Raw genomic sequence first — 18963 nt, forward strand, 5'->3', positions numbered from 1 at the left:
AAGAAGTCCATCACAAGCCTTGCACTCTCCTTCTCCCTGTTTACCGCTATGTCTGGGATCCAGAACCTGAAGCACAGAAATGTACCCCCTGCTCCCACTCACATTTCTCCTCGCATATTCCACTCATACATCTTGCTGCTCAAGCCTTGGCTTACAGTTAACATATGCTTATCACTGCTTTACATTATACATACACACCTATCTAATAAGTTGATCTTGCTGTTTACAGACCTACATACAATCCTTGAGGCAATCTTCAAATCTTTCTTGATGATTCTGATGTAGACCTGAAATGAAACTGTGTTTCCAGTGAAGGAAAACTGCTTCTCTGCAATTCCTTAAATGTTTTTGTTTTGTTTTTTCTACCATCACTACTTCCCAGACCACCAACCCAATTTCCCCATAAAATACTTGTCCACAGTTCTGAAAGCCGAACTGAATGCTCAGGGAAAAAAAATGTTCATAAAACTTACTAAATCTAAATAAAAACATATTTCATACAACAAGCTTAAAGTCACTGCCTCTTCTGAACCATCGTCAATAACCAATGTCAGAATGACTGCACTGAAATTAGGAATGACGTCTATGAGCAACATAATCCTCGCACAGTATCATCAAGATTTTGAGAACAGCGGAAGAACAACTTGTTACTAATCTTCAAAAAAGGAATCACTCAGTGCAGTACAACCCCTTCAAAAACCTCACTCGGATCACTTAAAAAATCCAAGACCCACGCCCTGAACAACATGATCTAAGGGACACAATCCAACAGGCTGTTAAACTCAACTGCATACAACAAGCATAGAAGTCGCTGCCTCTTCTGAACCTTCTTCCACTGACTGAAAAGTCTCCCTGCACAAATTTAAAGGAAAAAAAAATTCAGAAAAAAGAATTAAAAAAGAGAATCCTGCAACACTCCTAAACCAGCACAACACCCTCTCAGAATGAAGCTCTAAATGCTCTCTCGTTGCTATCTCTTCCCACGCTTGGCCCCCAACGGCGGCTTCTGAAGCGTGAAGGGCTGCTTGGTGGCGGCCGACATGTTCATGTTGAGGGAGGCGTTGGCCGTGTTGTTCAGTGAGCCCAGCGTGCTGGCCAAGGAACTGCTGCTGGCAGAGGTGGTGGGGCCGGTGCCAAAAAAGGAAGTGGAGCAGAATCCAGCACCTGGGGCACCTGGCTGGCCCAGCAAGGACCCTGCAATTTGGAACTCAAAACACTGGCACATGGTTTTTTTTTAGAATCAGTATTGTCTGCTCACTATTCACACACACTAAAGATTAGTTCCTCAATAAATAGGTTCTCAACAACCACTTGAACACTTAATCACGCACACATACATGCATGCATGCACACACGCACACATACACACACACACACAAGAACATGCCTTCGGTTGACCAATTTTAACAATGTATGTTTCTCTATATTCATGAAATCCCAGTTAATATCAAGCCTTCACAAACAAAATCAGTTTACAATGCTGTTTATCATGGCTATAAAATTTTATACAGAATCTTTCCTTCTTTTTTTTCCTTTTAAACAGATTCTAGTTTGCTGGAAAAAAAGACCAAAAAAAAAGAAGAAAAGTTGTAGGGGAGAGGATGTCCACTACTTCCCAAAACCTTTAATCTACTGTCAGTTCCAGAACATAGAAAAATTCCAGTAACAAACCACAGATAACTGGAATACCAATGCTTTGAATTGTGGATGGAACTGGTGATTCTTTAATCATAAAATGTTTGGCTAAGTATTGCTGTTGGAGTTGGGAGTTTCTTTGCTTCCTCTTGTTTGCCAGTTTTGCTCTGAGAAACTGTGCAGTTACTGATGTTAATATCTTTGTTCTCAACCATTAATAAAGATGACAGCCTAAGTGGTGAGTGAATCAGAAATCTAGGTCTGAATCCGAATCTTAGTGCTTGGTTAGTCAAGGATGGAGACATTTTCCAATATCCCTTGACAACTTTAATACAAACCTGCCAGTGCAAATGCATGCAAATATCACCCATTGCATACATGAAAGGTAACACAATCTAAGTCAGAATTCAGTGGTAGATGAAAAATTTTGAATCATTTAAACAAAACACCCACTTCTTGGACAAATACAGACCTGTGGAAATTGCATCTCTCAATATGTCCCATAACCAATTAATGTTGGTTCGTTTCATCTGTTTCCAAAGTCAAACAGCAATTAAACAACACAGTTATCAACTTAAGTGTCTTCTGGTTGCTTTTCTATACATGTATGGTAAAGAATTAAACCATCATTTTCTCTTCCCCCATTCCCGGTAACACCTTCAGGTCTAAAAAAAAAACTTGCCATGGCAGTCATGAAAATTGGGAATTCTTTTTTTCCTTCTTAAACATTAGATCTGATAAATAGACTTACCATGACTCACTGGTACACAAGCCAACATGGTTTGGAGTTCTTACCTCAAAATATATATCCACACAAAAAACATGAAGGAAGGCTGTGACCAAAATAATGAAAGAGGACTGAAAAGCCACAAGAGGTGTCTATGACTCTTGGAAAAAGTGGCGTTTGTGCCTTCGTTGCAAAAAGAATTTAGCTAGGGACAAGCCCAACTATCAAAACAGGGTGGAGCCTGTACACAGACCACAATGCAGCTTGCATACAAGACACTGACTGGCATACCGAGAATTACATCTCTTTGCATTTACGTTTTTCTGTTCACAACCAATAATTCATTTTACCACGTATCATATCGACAAACACTGAGCTAAAACAGGAACCCCCTATGTTGTACCTTTTTGTGTACAAACAAGTCATATTAGTACATGTGTTCACAACATATATTTTGTAAACCTCATTTCACTAAAACCGTCTCACACCCGAAAAAAATCTGTTTCAACCATGGAGAAAGCACTGTCAAGTCCATGAAAACAATGACCCCCACCCCCACCCGACTGGCAGCTAAGTGAGTACAGAGAAAAGAGGAGTATCCAGCAAAGGAGTACCTCCTGTCCATCCACCCGAGGTGCCCTGTGCTGTGGGTCCACCACCACCACCACCACTGAACCATGCTGTGCCCATCCCCGTGGGGCCCATCAACCCTGCTACAGGTGGGCCTGCAGGCACACACCAACTAGTTAGTACCTGTCCGTAACAAGCGTTCATACAGGCCTTTAACCCTTTGACTGCTGCTGACGACATGCTCATCAGTCGCTTCACCAAGGTAAGACAGAGCTTACGGGTCAGGACATAAGTCACCACTCTGTGTTTGGATTTCTTCTTCTTTGGATTAAATTACTTTTATTCAGCAACATCAAATACACCACTGTTAAGTTCACAAAAAGGAGCGACTGGCTTTCAAACTGACTTCACGTCACCACGGTTCAGCAGTCAAGGGGTTAGTCACAACATCAAACCCTATGAGGTAAAAAATTAAACACTATTGCTTCAGTAATCCAGGTGAAAGGCACAGTGTTTTGATAGCTGAGTTGCACCCCTTGAATGAATTGCCATCTGCTATGCTGATGAGAACTGAGATTTCGGTTGAAAAGATCTTTTCAAGATTCGGGTTGTTTTGAGGTCCGTGTTTTTTTTGTTTTTTTTTCTTTTGACCATTATTTAGTTTAAATCAATAATCAGGTTGAACAATTCGCTGTTGTGCTGTATTAAATTTAATATCACTGACAGCTGTTGTGCTGTATCAATATCACTGACAGCTGTTGTGCTGTATTAATATCACTGACAGCTGTTGTGCTGTATCAATATCACTGACAGCTGTTGTGCTGTATCAATATCACTGACAGCTGTTGTGCTGTATCAATATCACTGACAGCTGCTGTAGCTGTATCAATATTACTGACAGCTGTTGTGCTGTATCAATATCACTGACAGCTGTTGTGCTGTATCAATATCACTGACAGCTGTTGTGCTGTATCAATATCACTGACAGCTGCTGTAGCTGTATCAATATCACTGACAGCTGTTGTGCTGTATCAATATCACTGACAGCTGCTGTAGCTGTATCAATATCACTGACAGCTGTTGTGCTGTATTACTATCACTGACAGCTGTTGTGCTGTATTACTATCACTGACAGCTGCTGTAGCTGTATCAATATCACTGACAGCTGTTGTGCTGTATCAATATCACTGACAGCTGTTGTGCTGTATTAATATCACTGACAGCTGTTGTGCTGTATCAATATCACTGACAGAAACAATGTTCTTAGGGGGTGGGCTGTCAGCAAGGACAGCAAACATTTTAAACTTTTACAAACACTGGATCATGAAAAAATAAAAAAGAGTTCAGAAAAAAGGCTTTTTTTTTTAACTTAAAAAAAACACCTGTATGAACCCTGTGTTAGTAAGGTGCCATGTATTAGTTCTGAACAAACAGAAACCATGAAAGTGAGAATGAAAAACAGATCAGAGGATTTCAAATACTGCATTAATCTGAAGGTCCAGGCATCTGTTGGTGTAAGGGTGGAGATGGAGATGTTTTTTCTGATCTCCCAGGTCAACAACTGTGCAGTCATACCAGTGTCATAATCCCCTTCATGGATATTTTCATGCAGAAATTCAAAATATATGTTAAAGATCTTGCAACCCATGTCAACCTTCACAGTATTCCGGAAACACAAACACACCCCAAATGCACACCATGAAAAGAGGATGTGGTTATCTTAGTATTAAAAGTCGAATGGTCATAGAATTAAAAGCCACTTAAAAATGAGCCACTTGCAAATGAGCCCACTTGTAATAAATGGGTCACTAAAACATGACCAAACTTGAACCTAAACTACTAAATAAGTGAGCCAACTAATGAATGAGCCACTTATAAATGATCAATTCATAAAATAAATAAGCCTACTTATAAATGAGCCACTATTAGATGAGCTTATTTTAAAATGAACAACTTATAAATGAGCCTACTTCTAAACGATCCTATTCCTAAATAAGTTACCGTGGGAGAGGAAAATCGTGAAAACAGAAGAAATAATGGATCTGCTTTCAACCTAGCCCACTCAAGCCACTAAACAAATACTTAAACCTCACATCATTAGCACTAAATACTGCTTTAAAACACATGTTCCAGGTGAACGTTCTGTTCACATTTCCCCGACTTCAGAAATGACAAGTTTTCTGGCCAGGATCTTTGGTTTCTTGTCACAAGTTTCTGTGCACAGGTTTCCTACATCGTTCCCCCAAATGCTGTCTCACAGAGGCTTTCTTTGTTGCCCAATTTTATTTTGTTCTGGGGCTCAGTTGTTCTTCTGCTTCCACCTGCTGGACCCATGTCAGTAACTGCGATACATATAAAACTGAGCATTTTTGTCATCAAAGAACTTATCTTGGAGGGATTGATTTTTTTCCTGAACTGCTTTTGCATGACTTTATTCCAGTTCTGCTTTTAGTTCTAATCCTTTTGCTTAACAATCATCTTTTCTTTCTTTTTTAAGATACTGCGCATGTTATGCTAATTTACAAAAAAAAGTGGCACTGACATTATTTTTTTCTTCCTCACTGAACTGGAACTGTACATGGCAAAGCGGACATAAAGCTCAGCAATGTAATGTCTGCATCATTTGTGGACTATTATGATCCCTGTCATGCAAAAGCTCAATGACTGGGCTTAAGCCCTTTAATGCTGCTGAAGAGCATGCTTGTCAGTCAGTGAAGTGTCATCACCTCAATGAAGTAAGACTAAGGTTTGGATGTGACTCACCACACATTATTTGAACTTTTTCCTCTTGAGAACATCACTCTTGCTCAGAAAAGGAAATTTAACCCTCTTAGAAGTAAGTAAGTATATATTAGTTCACCAAGGTTCAGCAAGCAAGGGGTTAACCCAATCCACAGTCAAGAAACGTGACAAACATTTAGTTTTCACCCTCAAGTCTGTACCGTGTGGAACACACACTGCACGCACACTACACGCACAGAGCCCACACAAAGTGTTTTGGCCATCAGATCAATACTATCAAGATAACAAACACACAACCACACACACACACACACACACACACATACACACAGAGTTGTGGCCATCAGGTCAATACTATGAACACACACACACACACACACACACACACACACACACACACACACACACACACACACACACACAAACAAGCAACAACCCAACGCACTTCATGAAACACTCACCATGGGGTTGCTGAGGGCGGTTAAGCACTGATGCCATGGCGGCAGCAGCAGGGTTGGTGATGCCGGGGAAAGGGGTGGGGCCAGCAATCTCCACAGGGCGGCGCTGAACCGGCCGTGCAGCCACTGGGGCGGGCTGCTGGAAAATGTTCTTGGTCTCTCCGTGGAAGATGCGGCGGTAGGTGAGAAACTGCTCCTTCTGAACCTGCAGGCAGAAACCAACCATCCACAGTGCTGAACAAAGTGAGGAAAATGTATGTGCAGCCATGGTGAACAAAACACAAAGCCAACAGTCTGGCATCTCAATAAATCACATATTTACTTCCTAAGCTTAACAAAGGTTGTTGGGTTGTTATTTTTTCCCTACAGAACCTCACTGTGACATCTCAACAACCACCAAAAACATCTCCAAGTTTAAAAATTTTTCCCTAAAGCATAATCTGAATCAAGAATTTGCTGCAGTGAGCTATATAAACTATCTTCCTCTAGTCTTACTTACTTAGCATTTGTTCATAAATTTTTCTTTGTTTTGTTTTTTTTTTACACATATCCACACACAAGTACACACACCATACATCCAACATCACTTAACGTAAATGACAAGACATTAATCCTTTCGCCCCTTAACAGTTCACTGCCACAGGCGACTTTAGAGGACATCAAGGGGTCTTGTTAAAGGGACTGTTTTTCATGTTGTAACAAAGCTTGACAGCGGTAGCCAACTTTCTCGCACAGCAGGAAACTGACTAACCTCCCCTCCTTGAGGGAGTTGGAAGCGAACAAGTCCACTGTGTTATCCTGACATTGACTGAATTGTGTGACTGACAGCGTCAAGCCTAAAATATTTGGTGCTGAATCACAGTCATTACCTAATGTTATTCTCAGTGGTGATGAATTCACTGAATGTCAAATGTTACTGATTCATTATGTGCTGAATGTGAATTCTGTTGAATTGTGTTGTGTTGACTGAAAAAGAACAGAACCTTCTTTGCAAGGGGCGAAAAAAAAAGGAAAGAATATTTGGCGCTGGGGAGTGTTTTTCACACAGAGACCTGGCGGTGTAAGAGTGAAATCACAGAAAGAGGCACTGACCTTGATGGCCTCGTGGATCTCCTGCAGGTGAGCAGCCAGAGCGATGAAGGACTCATGCTGGCGGCGGATGAGGGTGAAGACCTCATCAGGCGAGTGACGTACAGGCTGCTGTAGGGCTGACAGGTGGCTCTCCAGCATCTCAATCTGCTGCCTGTATGACAGCATCTGGCCCTCAAACTGCTCCACCATCTGCTCAAAGTACCTGTAACACACCAGCAGGCCCGTCACTGCCGTTGGTTCCCAGAAATTTTCCAGGGAAAAAATAAAACTTCCATGACAATTCCTGGGCTTTATTTTGAAACTGACAGATACAATCTACCCCTAAAACTGCTCCACCATCTGCTCAAAGTACCTGCAACACCCCAGCTCCATGTTTTCTTTTTATTTTCATGGGTCAGTTCCTCACGGTTTTTCAGGAAAAAAAAAAAAAGTTTCATGGCTGTTCCTGGGCTTTGATGGTAAACCGACAGAAACAATGTACCCCTCAAACTGCTACACCCTCTACTCAAAGCAAATGCAACATCCTAGTGGGCTGTTACTGCTTTATGTTTTCAACAGTTCATTCCTCAACATTTTTTTTTTTTTCTAGGGAAAAAAATTCAGGACCTTTCCTGGGCTTTGTTAGTGAATTGACAGGAACAATGTGCCCCTCAAAATGCTCCAACATCTGCTCAAATTACATGCAACAGTCCAGCATGTGAGGTGACTACCTTTTGTTTGCTAGGGTTAGTTCCCACAGGTTTTTCAGGGGGGAAAAAATCAGAACTTATCCTGGGCTTTGTTAGTAAACTGACAGAACTTACAAACTGGCCCTCAAACGGCTCCACTCTCTTCTCAAATTACTTGACAACACCCCAGTGGGCCAGTCACTACTTTTTGTTTTCAAGGGATGGTTCCTAAAGGGTTTTTTTTTCTTTTTTCTTGGGCTTTGTTGGTAAACTTCAAGGACTGCAAAAAAAGCAATATCAACATGTCTAATTCTGATAGTGACTGTCACAATATGATGCGGGCAAGCAAACAATGTTATGTCATAAAATCATGTTATCATAATTTCTGGGTCAGTCAGCATTGTGAAAGCTTCTCTTCCTAAAGATATTTGGAGAACTCAGTTTCATCAGAATTTTGCTGACTTCAATGCAAAATTATGGTTGACAACTTTTGAGAAATAAAAAAAGGACTTTTACAGTTTTTGGCCTATGCTCGTTTTCCAGCATTTTTTAAGATCAAAAAGGAAAAGTACATCAAATCAGACCTCCTAAATAGAAATGAACAACTGATAAAGTCAGCAACAGAAACCTGTTGCACATTACCTAAATTACTACCCACCCCCCACATTATCTACATTACCCATCCCCCACATTATCTTCATTACCCACATTATCTTCATTACTACCCATCCCCCACATTATCTTCATTACTACCCATCCCCCACATTATCTACATTACTACCCATCCCCCACATTATCTACATTACTACCCATCCCCCACATTATCTACATTACTACCCATCCCCCACATTATCTTCATTACTACCCACATTATCTTCATTACTACCCATTCCCCACATTATCTACATTACTACCCATCCCCCACATTATCTTCATTACTACCCATCCCCCACATTATCTTCATTACTACCCATTCCCCACATTATCTTCATTACTACCCATCCCCCACATTATCTTCATTACTACCCATCCCCCACATAATCTAAATTACTACCCATTCCCCACATTATCTTCATTACTACCCATCCCCCACATTATCTTTATTACTACCCATTCCCCACATTATCTATATTACTACCCATTCCCCACATTATCTTCATTACTACCCACCCCCCACATTATCTTCATTACTACCCATCCCCCACATTATCTTCATTACTACCCATTACCCACATTATCTAAATTACTAGCCACCCCAAACACAAACACCCTGAAGGTAATGAGTAAAATTTCAACAGTGGCACTCACTCTAGGGGTGCTGTGTTCTCATACTGGAGCCCTGGAGGAATATCTTTAGTACGTTGTGCCATCTCTGCATTTTTCAGCTCCTGAAAAGTTGACGCTTGGTTACTAACTCATGCATGCAAAACTTGTATTGCAAATTATGAATATAACTGAACTGTAAGTCAGGGGACTCTGCACCATCATACAGCCATTCATACTGATTCATGCACCCCAATATACAAAATTCAGTCTTTAACCCAGAACCATAAGACCATTTTTCAACCAATGTACTTAAACTTGAATGTCTTTTAGCAAGAACAATGAACAATGACATAAATGTGATCAATGCCATAATCTAATATATAAATATCAAAGGACTAAGTGACATCCACAGAGGTCAAGCTTTGTGTGCTTACTCTGCCAAAGAAAGCCATACAGATCAACTTATGTGCTTTTTGGCTTTGGTCACAGCCCGGAGTCATAATCACTCTCTGAATTAGAGTAAGCAGCATTAATTAATCAAGTAGCAACGTGGATTCACCATAAAACTCACCAGTTTGACCAGTTACAAAATACATAACATTCAAGGGCATGGTCAAACTCTGCACGAACAATTTCATTGGCCAATCGTCACATGCACAGTGGCTTCAGTAGCTCTGAATCAGAGTCACAAGTCAACCTACTTCTACATTCTCCATGCTACCTAATGTCTGTTCTACACACTCGTTTGATTCCCGCCAAAGCTGGTTACAACTGCTAGTATCACACAAAGAGCCAAACGACACAGCCAACAGAGTACCTGTGTCATTTCGCCTTTCAGTTTCTCCAAGGTACAGGCATTGCGCTGCAGGCCGTTGGACACGACTGACAGAAGCTGCTTGAGGGCGGCAGTGTCTTCCTGAACACGCATCAGTGGTTTGGACGACATGCGGACAATGTCTTCCCGCACAGCTTTCTCTCCCTTCACATACTTCCTGCAATCAGCATTGGATATATCGGTTTAGCCTGCCTGTTCACAGACCAGTGAAAACTCAATATTCATTCAGAACACTGGATGAATTTCTTTATAATCAGAACACACGTTACTCTTTTTAGGTACAGACTGAAGTTTTCATTTATAATTCTATCAGTATTCTATCAGTTTTCTACAAAGTACTGAGTGGATGTCAGAACAATTGTATGAAAAATTACAGATGGGTAGCAGAACAATTGTATCAAAATTTACAGAACAAACAAAAAAATTTTTTTCATGTGTGATATCTATTCTTGTGTAAATATAACGCTTCAGTGACAAAGCCACGCTGCAGTCTGTCACCAGAACACACACAGGACAAAGCAACACTCACTGCAGTTCGTCACCAGAACACATATAGGACAAAGAAACACTCACTGCAGTTCATCACTCGAACACACACAGGACAAAGAAACACTCACTGCAGTTCGTCACAAGAACACACACAGGACAAAGCAACACTCACTGCAGTTCATCACCAGAACACACAGAGGACAAATCAACACTCACTGCAGTTCATCACCAGAAAACACAGAGGACAAATCAACACGTCACCAGACCACACACAGGTCAAAGCAACACTTGCTGCAGTTCATCACCAGAACACACAGAGGACAAAGCAACACTCACTGCAGTTCATCACCAGAACACACACAGGACAAAGCAACACTCACCTCAGTTAATCACCAGAATACACATCACAAAGCAACACTCAATGCAGTTTGTCACCAGAACACACACAGGACAAAGCAACAGTCACTGAAGTTCGTCACAAGAACACACACAGGACAAAGCAACACTCACTTCAGTTCATCACCAGAACACACACAGGACAAAGCAACACTCACTGCAGTTCATCACCAGAACACACACAGGACAAAGCAACACTCACTGCAGTTCATCACCAGAACACACAGAGGACAAATCAACACGTCACCAGAACACACACAGGACAAAGCAACACTCACTGCAGTTCATCACCAGAACACACAGAGGACAAAGCAACACTCACTGCAGTTCGTCACCAGAACACACAGAGGACAAAGCAACACTCACTGCAGTTCATCACCAGAACACACACAGGACAAAGCAACACTCACTGCAGTTCATCACTCGAACACACAGAGGACAAAGAAACACTCACTGCAGTCAACACACAGATATAAAAAGCATTTTTTACTTCAACTGAGCTGTGATAACACAGGGAACATCAAACGAAGACAAAGGAAAAAGTAAACTCAATGGTCATCACAGATAACAACAAGAGGACAAATCAACAAATCATTCATCAACAAACCAAAAAACAAGAGACAATTTAAACAAAACAGAAAACAGTGTATAGAACATTCGAATGTTCATAACAATAAAGAACAACAACCCAACGATGCAGTTAATCACCATAACACACATCGACAATGCATCACCAATGCATTCAAACACAGAACACACAAGACAAGCAACACGTGCGCACAACAACACACACACATAAGCACAACAAAACCACACACCATCATCCGAAACATCACACATGCGAAAGTCACACTCCCCCAGTCACCAGTAACACCTGAGAGTGGCAAAAACACTGCACGCAGTTCTAGTCAACCCAACCACACAGACCAGTGGAACACTGTGTGGTTTTCACAGAAAACACAGAAAGAAACTACACTGTCATTCGTCACAAGTTCCATGCAGTGGACTAACAATCAATCTTCAGTTAACATTCACCGGAAAATACATATAGGTCAAGCACAAAGTCACTGCATTTCAAAAACAAAAGAAAAAAACTCACCACTGTCAAAGGACACATATCCTGGCACCAAATCAATCATTATATTGCAGTTTGTCTCTCTTTTAACACATAAGTGATAAATTCAAGATTCATATGTCGTACTCCAGAACCCGAAGGACAAAGCACATTTCCTAGCTTTCCACCAGAAATCCCATTTCCAAAGCTTTCCACTTTCAGTGACTGTCAAAACCATCAAGAAGCAAATGCAAAATCACTGCGTTATCACCAGAACCACCACAGGTTTTTTTCAAAGCAAAACCATGCAGTTTCATCACCGGAAACTACACAATTTAGACAAAGAACATCATAGCAGTTGTAAGAATCAAATCATGGAAAAAACAACCTCACTGCAGTTTGTCACCAGAACACACACAGGACAAAGCAACACTCACTGCAGTTCGTCCACAGTCACCACCAACTGGTCAGGAATGAAGGCTTCTTTCACCGCTTTACCCTCGGCACTGGTGCCAGAGCCTCCAGCCCCACCTACATGCAGACAATAGGTGAAAATCAGGTGAGCTCACTCTACTTCCTCACTGCGAAGTCAAGCCATCAGATATAAATATATTCATCTGTCTTATACTGTGGCAACAAATGAGCTGATATTGATGAACAAATGGTGACTGCTGGACCTTTTAAAACGAAGTTAAAATGGTTAAAAATGGTTTAAAATCAAAGGTACCTTAAGATGAAGATAAAAACTGAGCTGATAAAATACAGACAAATAATTTCTAAGAATAAAAAATTAGAAAAAGCGTATCTTAGAAAAAAAATCAAAATACAGTGTTTAGAATATTAAAATTTTCTATTAACAATAAAAACAACAACCCCAAACTGTATGAAGTTCTAATCATGCACATACACATCCGATCATGCATGCACAAATGCAAACACAGACACACACACACACACATACACGCGCGCACACACACACACACACACACATACACACACACAAACACGCACACACCAACATCCCTGCACACACACTCACACACCTGCTGATGAAGTTTTGGGGTCCACACCCCCAAGCCCAGTGAAAGTGGGTGCCGTGGAGGTCTTGGCAAAAATACTGGCCGCAGTGGTGCTTGTGGCAGCCCCAAGTCCTCCCAGACCCAGTGTCGGAGCACTGGTGGTGGTGTTCCCTGAAAGACGAGAAAGGAAATACACAGTCATGGTACTCACAAGGTTCCCTGCAGGTGTGACCTAACCAAATCCAATGCTTGTATTGTTCCAGACATTTTCCAGACCAGGCTGAAAATTATCCATTATATGTCAAGCACAAAGTCAAACTGAATTTAAAAAAAAAAAAAAAATTTGTCTGCTTCACCACTGTCAAAAGCGATCAGCGGATATCCTGGCACCAATATTCAATTTTCATTATTTTTTATTTGTTTCAGTGTTGTTGTTTTCTTCTTCTTTTTTAACGCATTAAGTTTTGTTAAATGGTACTTTTTGAGGATTTTGTTAAAATGTCAGTAATCTTCCAGACCCTGAAGGGCAAAGCACATTTTCCTAAGACTTTTCCAGCCCTAGAAATAGTTCTCTCATTTTCCAAGACTTTTCCAGACTTCCGTGACTGTGCAAAACCTGCAAGAAAGCAAATGCAAAATCATGCTGCTTATAGCAGAGCCGACCACAAGGGGCCTTCTCAGTGCTGTTGCTAAAAGCAAAAACCATGAGTCAGATAGTATCATCACTGGGAAAACTTTGTACACAGATTCAGACCACAAAACAACGTATAAACAGTTGAATGAATTTGCAAATCATGGTAAAAAAAAATAAACCTGCAGCATTTTACAGATAATAATAATAATAATAATGGATACTTATATAGCACACTATCCAGAAATCTGCTCTAGGTGCTTTACAAAAACGCTTTTGATAACATAAAACATTATATCTATGTTACATACACACACCAAAATGTGACCACACACACACACACACACACACACACACGCACGCACGCACGCGCACACACACACGCACGCACGCACGCACACACACACACTGCATACATACATTTTAACATACATGTGTATCTAACAGCTACCCTAACACATACGCACACATAGGCAGGCACAAACTTACATAAACACACGCACACACAATACACATTCATATACATGCATGTAGTTGTGGACCTGCCACAATTGAACTTATTGCTGAGGGAAAAGGTGAGTTTTGAGACGAGATTTAAAAGATGCGAGGGAATCAGAATGACGGAGGTTATCAGGGAGCTTGTTCCACGTCTTTGGCGATTGAAAAGAAAACGATCTGTGTCCATAGGTCTTACTTCTGACGTGAGGTATCCTGAGAAGTCGAGTATCAGAGGAAGAACGGAGCTGGCGAGACGGGGTATAGATATAATGATGCCAAAAGTTGATATATTGTAGAGGTTATAACTTAATTAGTACTGGTGACAATTAACAGATCTCTGAGAACCATACACACAGAAAAGGTGACTGTAAGAGAAGGGCAGGGAGAACACATTTCAAGTCTTCCCCTTCCATGAGCAATCCAATCAAATTTCTCTCTTTTCCTGAGTAGAGAACTAGCTGACAGAAATCACAACACACACACGCACTCACTCAAACAAACATACATGCATACAGATCACACACAGTGACACACGCATGCAAAAACACATCAGATTATTATCTGCACTTAATAAAAAGAAAAGTTCTCTCACCAAAACTAAAAAAACAGCTCATGTACATGTACAAACACACACACACGTACACACAAGCACACACACTCTAATCCTGATTCTCTCACCAAAACTAAAACCGCCCAAGCCGCCACCGGCTGTCGTGGTGGCAGTCCCAAAGGGCAGACCAGTGGCAGCACCAGTAGCGGTCGTAGTGGTGGCAGCACTGGAACCGGGTGTCAGTCCAAAGCTGAAACCTGTTGATGGAGCCGTGGTGGTGGTGGGAGCTGCTGTGCCACCCAGACTAAAGCCCCCTGTTGCTGTGGTGGTGGCAGCTGCTAAATAAATCCATGCAACATTAAACTTTTTTGTTGTTGTTGTTGTTGATGATGGTGTGTGGGTTTGGATTGTTTATTTCCTTTTCCATAAGATAACCAACATTAACCAGTCACTGAGAAGCAGTATTTCATATATTTTTTATGTGATTATGGTGTTTTTCAAATAATTTTGATGTATTTTTCGGTGATTTTTTTTTTTTTTTTTTTTTTTTTTTATAATTAATTTTCATAATGTTATTTATAATCAAAGGTTCACTGGTTCCTTCACATTATGTCTTTATTGTCCATTTTAAAACCAGAGAAAATTGTCTTTGGTCATCTCTGCCACAAAAACAGCATTCTCAATCCAAAACATCACACTTCAACGCAACCAATAAGACAAATTTGGAATTATATTTTCTAATTTCTACATACATGCAACTTTGCAAGACGAGACTGTTTCCACTAATATATCTTTACAGTATCAGCCCATGGAATCTGCTGACACCAAAGACTGACAGCTACTCTGTCTCCATATGAAATTGAAAATAAAAATATCTTCTTTGTTATTTTATAAGACTTTTACCAAATCCAATGTCTGTTATTCAGTGGCCAATAAACAGCAAAACAGGTTCATGTTATTACTCTACATATTCACCACTATTCATCATCACTTTTTATACCATCCTTGAGACTATTGGTGTTTTCTTTTCTTTTCAAACAAAAACAGTTCTTAAAACTTAAAAGTTTATATGCACTTAGTGCAACTTAAGATGACCACACAACATACGTGCTGTCAAACCAAAGCTGAAGCCGCCTGCTGTAGTTGTCTTGGTGGCAGCACCAGGTAAAGAGAATCCCCCCAGGCCAGTGGAGGCAGCAGTGGTCTTGGGGTTGAGGCTGAAGTTGAGGGTGCTGGTCGCAGTGGTGGCTGGCGCCAGGCTGGGCATGGCTAATGTTGCTGCAATGTCATCGCATAAACATGAATGCACATACACACATGCGCATGAATGCACACACACACACACACACATGAATGAACATACACATACACTTGCATAAATGAAGGAACCTGATTAATAAAGGGGTGTAAACACTTCCACACAGCACCACCCACACACGACAAACACACACATAAAAACAAGAGATAATCCAATGCCCGCATAGCAGACAACACAAACAGATGGACATTATACTATTATACTAATACATATTTGCTTTAATGTTTCCAATCATTGAAAAAGGGAAGTGGTTTTTTTACTTGGACCTCTCTTATAGTTATACCCCTGAAAGAAGTGAATGAATCACTCTGAGTTCTTGTCACACCTTCACCTTCACCTTCACCTCTCCCGTAGTCTGGGTTCAGACCGTTGGGGCACCGCTGCTGACCTGGCCACCACTCCTCTCCACTCTTCACGGTTTTCTGATTTCCTCAGGGCGTCACCGAGCGTCAAGCCTGTCCACCCCCGGATGTTGTCTTCCCATCTCTTCTTCTGCCGTCCTCTCCTTCTGCCTCCTTGTACGGTGCCTTGCAGGAACGTTTTGGCAAGACCAGATGATCGGGAGATGTGTCCATACCATCTAAGTTTGCGTTTTTTCACTATGGACAGAAGGTCTTCGTAGGGTCCAATACTTTGCTGGATTCTGTTCTTCACTTCCGTGTTAGTGATGTGGTCTCTGTAGGAGATGCCAAGTAGTCTACGAAAGCATCTCATCTCGACAGCTTGGATTCTTCTCTCGATGTCTGCAGTCAGGGTCCAAGTCTCGCAGGCGTAGAGCAATATTGATATAACCAGGGAACGCATCAGTCTGATTTTTGAGCTGAGAGCGATGTTTTTGTTGTTCCAGATGGTGTTCAGCTTGTTGAGTGCCGTTGTTGTTTGGGCAATTCTCGAGAGTACTTCTGGTTTAGATCCTTCATCTGACACGATTGCTCCCAGATATTTGAAGCTGTGGACTGTTTTAAGCTTTTCGTCGTTGACTTTGATGTCAATGCTGATGCCGTTGGTGTTGTTAGTCATCAGTTTGGTTTTCTCCGCACTGATTTGCATTCCATACGATGTGGAGGCTTTGTCTAGATGTTTGACCAGGCTTGCCAGTTCTTCTTCTTTTCCAGCCAGTCCATCAATGTCGTCGGCAAAACGTAGGTTTGTGATTGTTCTGCCGCCTATGCTGACTGTTCCTACATGCTCTTCCAGTGCGTCAGTCATTATTCTTTCTAAGAAGATGTTGAAGAGTGTTGGGGAGAGTAGGCAGCCTTGTCTCACTCCGACTGTGGTTCTGAACCAGTCCCCGATGCTATTGTTGAGGTAGACGGCGCTGGTGGCTTTGTCATAGAGGTGCTGTATCAGTCTAATCAGGTTGGCGTTGATGTTGTACAGATTCATGGTAGCCCACAAAGCTGCATGCCAGACCCTGTCAAATGCCTTCTTAAAATCAATGAAGACATGGTAGAGGTCTTGTTGGTGTTGATGGTACCTCTCACATAGCAACCTCAAGTTGAAGATTTGTTCAGTTGTGCTCCTTCCTGGTCTGAAACCTGCCTGTTCTTCAGCAATGATGTTTTCTGCTTGTGGTTTCAGTCTGTTAAGCAGGATTTTCAACATGACTTTGCTGGGATGACTAATCAGGCTGATGGTGCAGTAGTTTTGACACTGCTGGAGATTGCCCTTTTTGGGAAGGGTGATGATCAGTGATTGTGTCCACGGTGTGGGCCATTCCCCTGTTTGCCAGATCTTGTTGCAGATTTTCAGTAGCACATCTATCATAACTTCACCCCCTGCTTGGACCAGTTCTGATGGGATGTTGTCCACTCCTGCCGATTTCCCTTTTTTCAGCGATGCTATTGCTGCCTCTATTTCTTCACGGAGTATGGGGTGATTACTGTTATCAGTGGCTGGTGGGACATTCAGTATTGTCACAAATGAAAGAAAAAAAAATTAAATGCATACATTTGAAATGAAAACTAAACAGTCATTTTGAAATATAAAACAGTTTAAATCAGTAATGATCAAGGTCTAACCAATCTTTATTTATATATCTATTTTAGGTTTGTTTATTTCAAAACAGATAACATCAATTGACTCTAAACTCTCACTTAAAAAGTTAAAACTTCAGTTAAACTATAACTTAAAAATGCAAAATGAAAATCAAACTAAATGAGAATAAAGGAACAAAAATACAGAGGATACAGAACATTATTAAAATGACATTGTACACATAATACTATAATCAGAATTTAACTAATACTTTAATTGGCAAACTTACGGGCTGCCGTCGTCTTTTGTGCACCAAATGAAAATCTGGAAGAAAAAATCCAAATGTTTGCATTTACTCAGGACCTGCAAGTCCTGGACTATCACAGCAGAATTTCAAAGAAAGAACCAAGTAGTAAAGTGAGTAAAAACTAAAAAGTAAATGTGAGGCATTTCAGAAGAGTCCTTGGCACCTTGTACAATACAATGACAACATAACAAATGAAGAAGTCAGGAAAATGGCCAGATATCAATTCTTTTTATCACTCTGGTCAGTATCACGACTTTCTCAGACTTCTGACCAAATGTAAAAAAAAAAAAAAAAAAAAAAAAAAAAAGAGGAAAATATGATTAAATCATCAATAAATGGCCATGTGACAAAATATGACAAGCTCTCCAAAACCATTCTTCTGGGGAAAATGCAGAGGAAAATAAGATGAGGCAGACCAGACAGCAAAAGAAGTCGGCAAGCAACATCACTCATTGGACACAGGGCTCAATACTAACGATTGCCCAGCCGCTCAGGGCAAGTGGATCATGTCAGGCAAACTAAGCCCTTTTTGTATTTGCCCCATCCAGCAAGCAATATCTTTCAAGACCACATGCAGTTTGTTGTTATTTTTCAAGAATATCGGTAACACTTCAGAAAAACAGAGATACTCTAGCAGATTCTTTAGCAGATGTTTTGAGTCATGACTGATTGGCAGAGTGAAGTACCGGTAGACATTTGTGCAGCTCTAAGGGCTTACATAAGGCGACTTG

General features: G+C 41.0%; 1 protein-coding gene across 3 annotated transcripts in view; it reads right to left on the reverse strand.

Annotated features, from left to right (window-relative positions):
• Nucleotides 1-345: 345 nt before the first annotated feature.
• Nucleotides 346-18963, reverse strand: part of LOC143298708 (nucleoporin p58/p45-like) — a 20133-nt gene continuing 1515 nt past the window's right edge. The window contains exons 2-12 of one of the 3 annotated variants that reach the window (XM_076611607.1): nucleotides 18215-18249; nucleotides 15738-15908; nucleotides 14759-14965; nucleotides 12976-13122; nucleotides 12370-12463; nucleotides 9976-10150; nucleotides 9201-9280; nucleotides 7225-7426; nucleotides 6136-6337; nucleotides 2977-3087; nucleotides 346-1194 (exon numbers count right to left, since the gene is read on the reverse strand). In XM_076611607.1, the coding sequence (XP_076467722.1) occupies nucleotides 971-1194; nucleotides 2977-3087; nucleotides 6136-6337; nucleotides 7225-7426; nucleotides 9201-9280; nucleotides 9976-10150; nucleotides 12370-12463; nucleotides 12976-13122; nucleotides 14759-14965; nucleotides 15738-15908; nucleotides 18215-18249 (1648 nt within the window). In that variant the 3' untranslated portion in view covers nucleotides 346-970. Of the gene's footprint in view, nucleotides 1195-2976; nucleotides 3088-6135; nucleotides 6338-7224; nucleotides 7427-9200; nucleotides 9281-9975; nucleotides 10151-12369; nucleotides 12464-12975; nucleotides 13123-14758; nucleotides 14969-15737; nucleotides 15909-18214; nucleotides 18250-18963 lie in introns of all 3 variants that reach the window. The other 2 variants (XM_076611606.1, XM_076611608.1) reach the window with 2 other exon arrangements.

The sequence above is a fragment of the Babylonia areolata genome, chromosome 24 (assembly GCF_041734735.1).
Source record: "Babylonia areolata isolate BAREFJ2019XMU chromosome 24, ASM4173473v1, whole genome shotgun sequence".
NCBI lineage: Eukaryota > Metazoa > Mollusca > Gastropoda > Neogastropoda > Buccinidae > Babylonia > Babylonia areolata.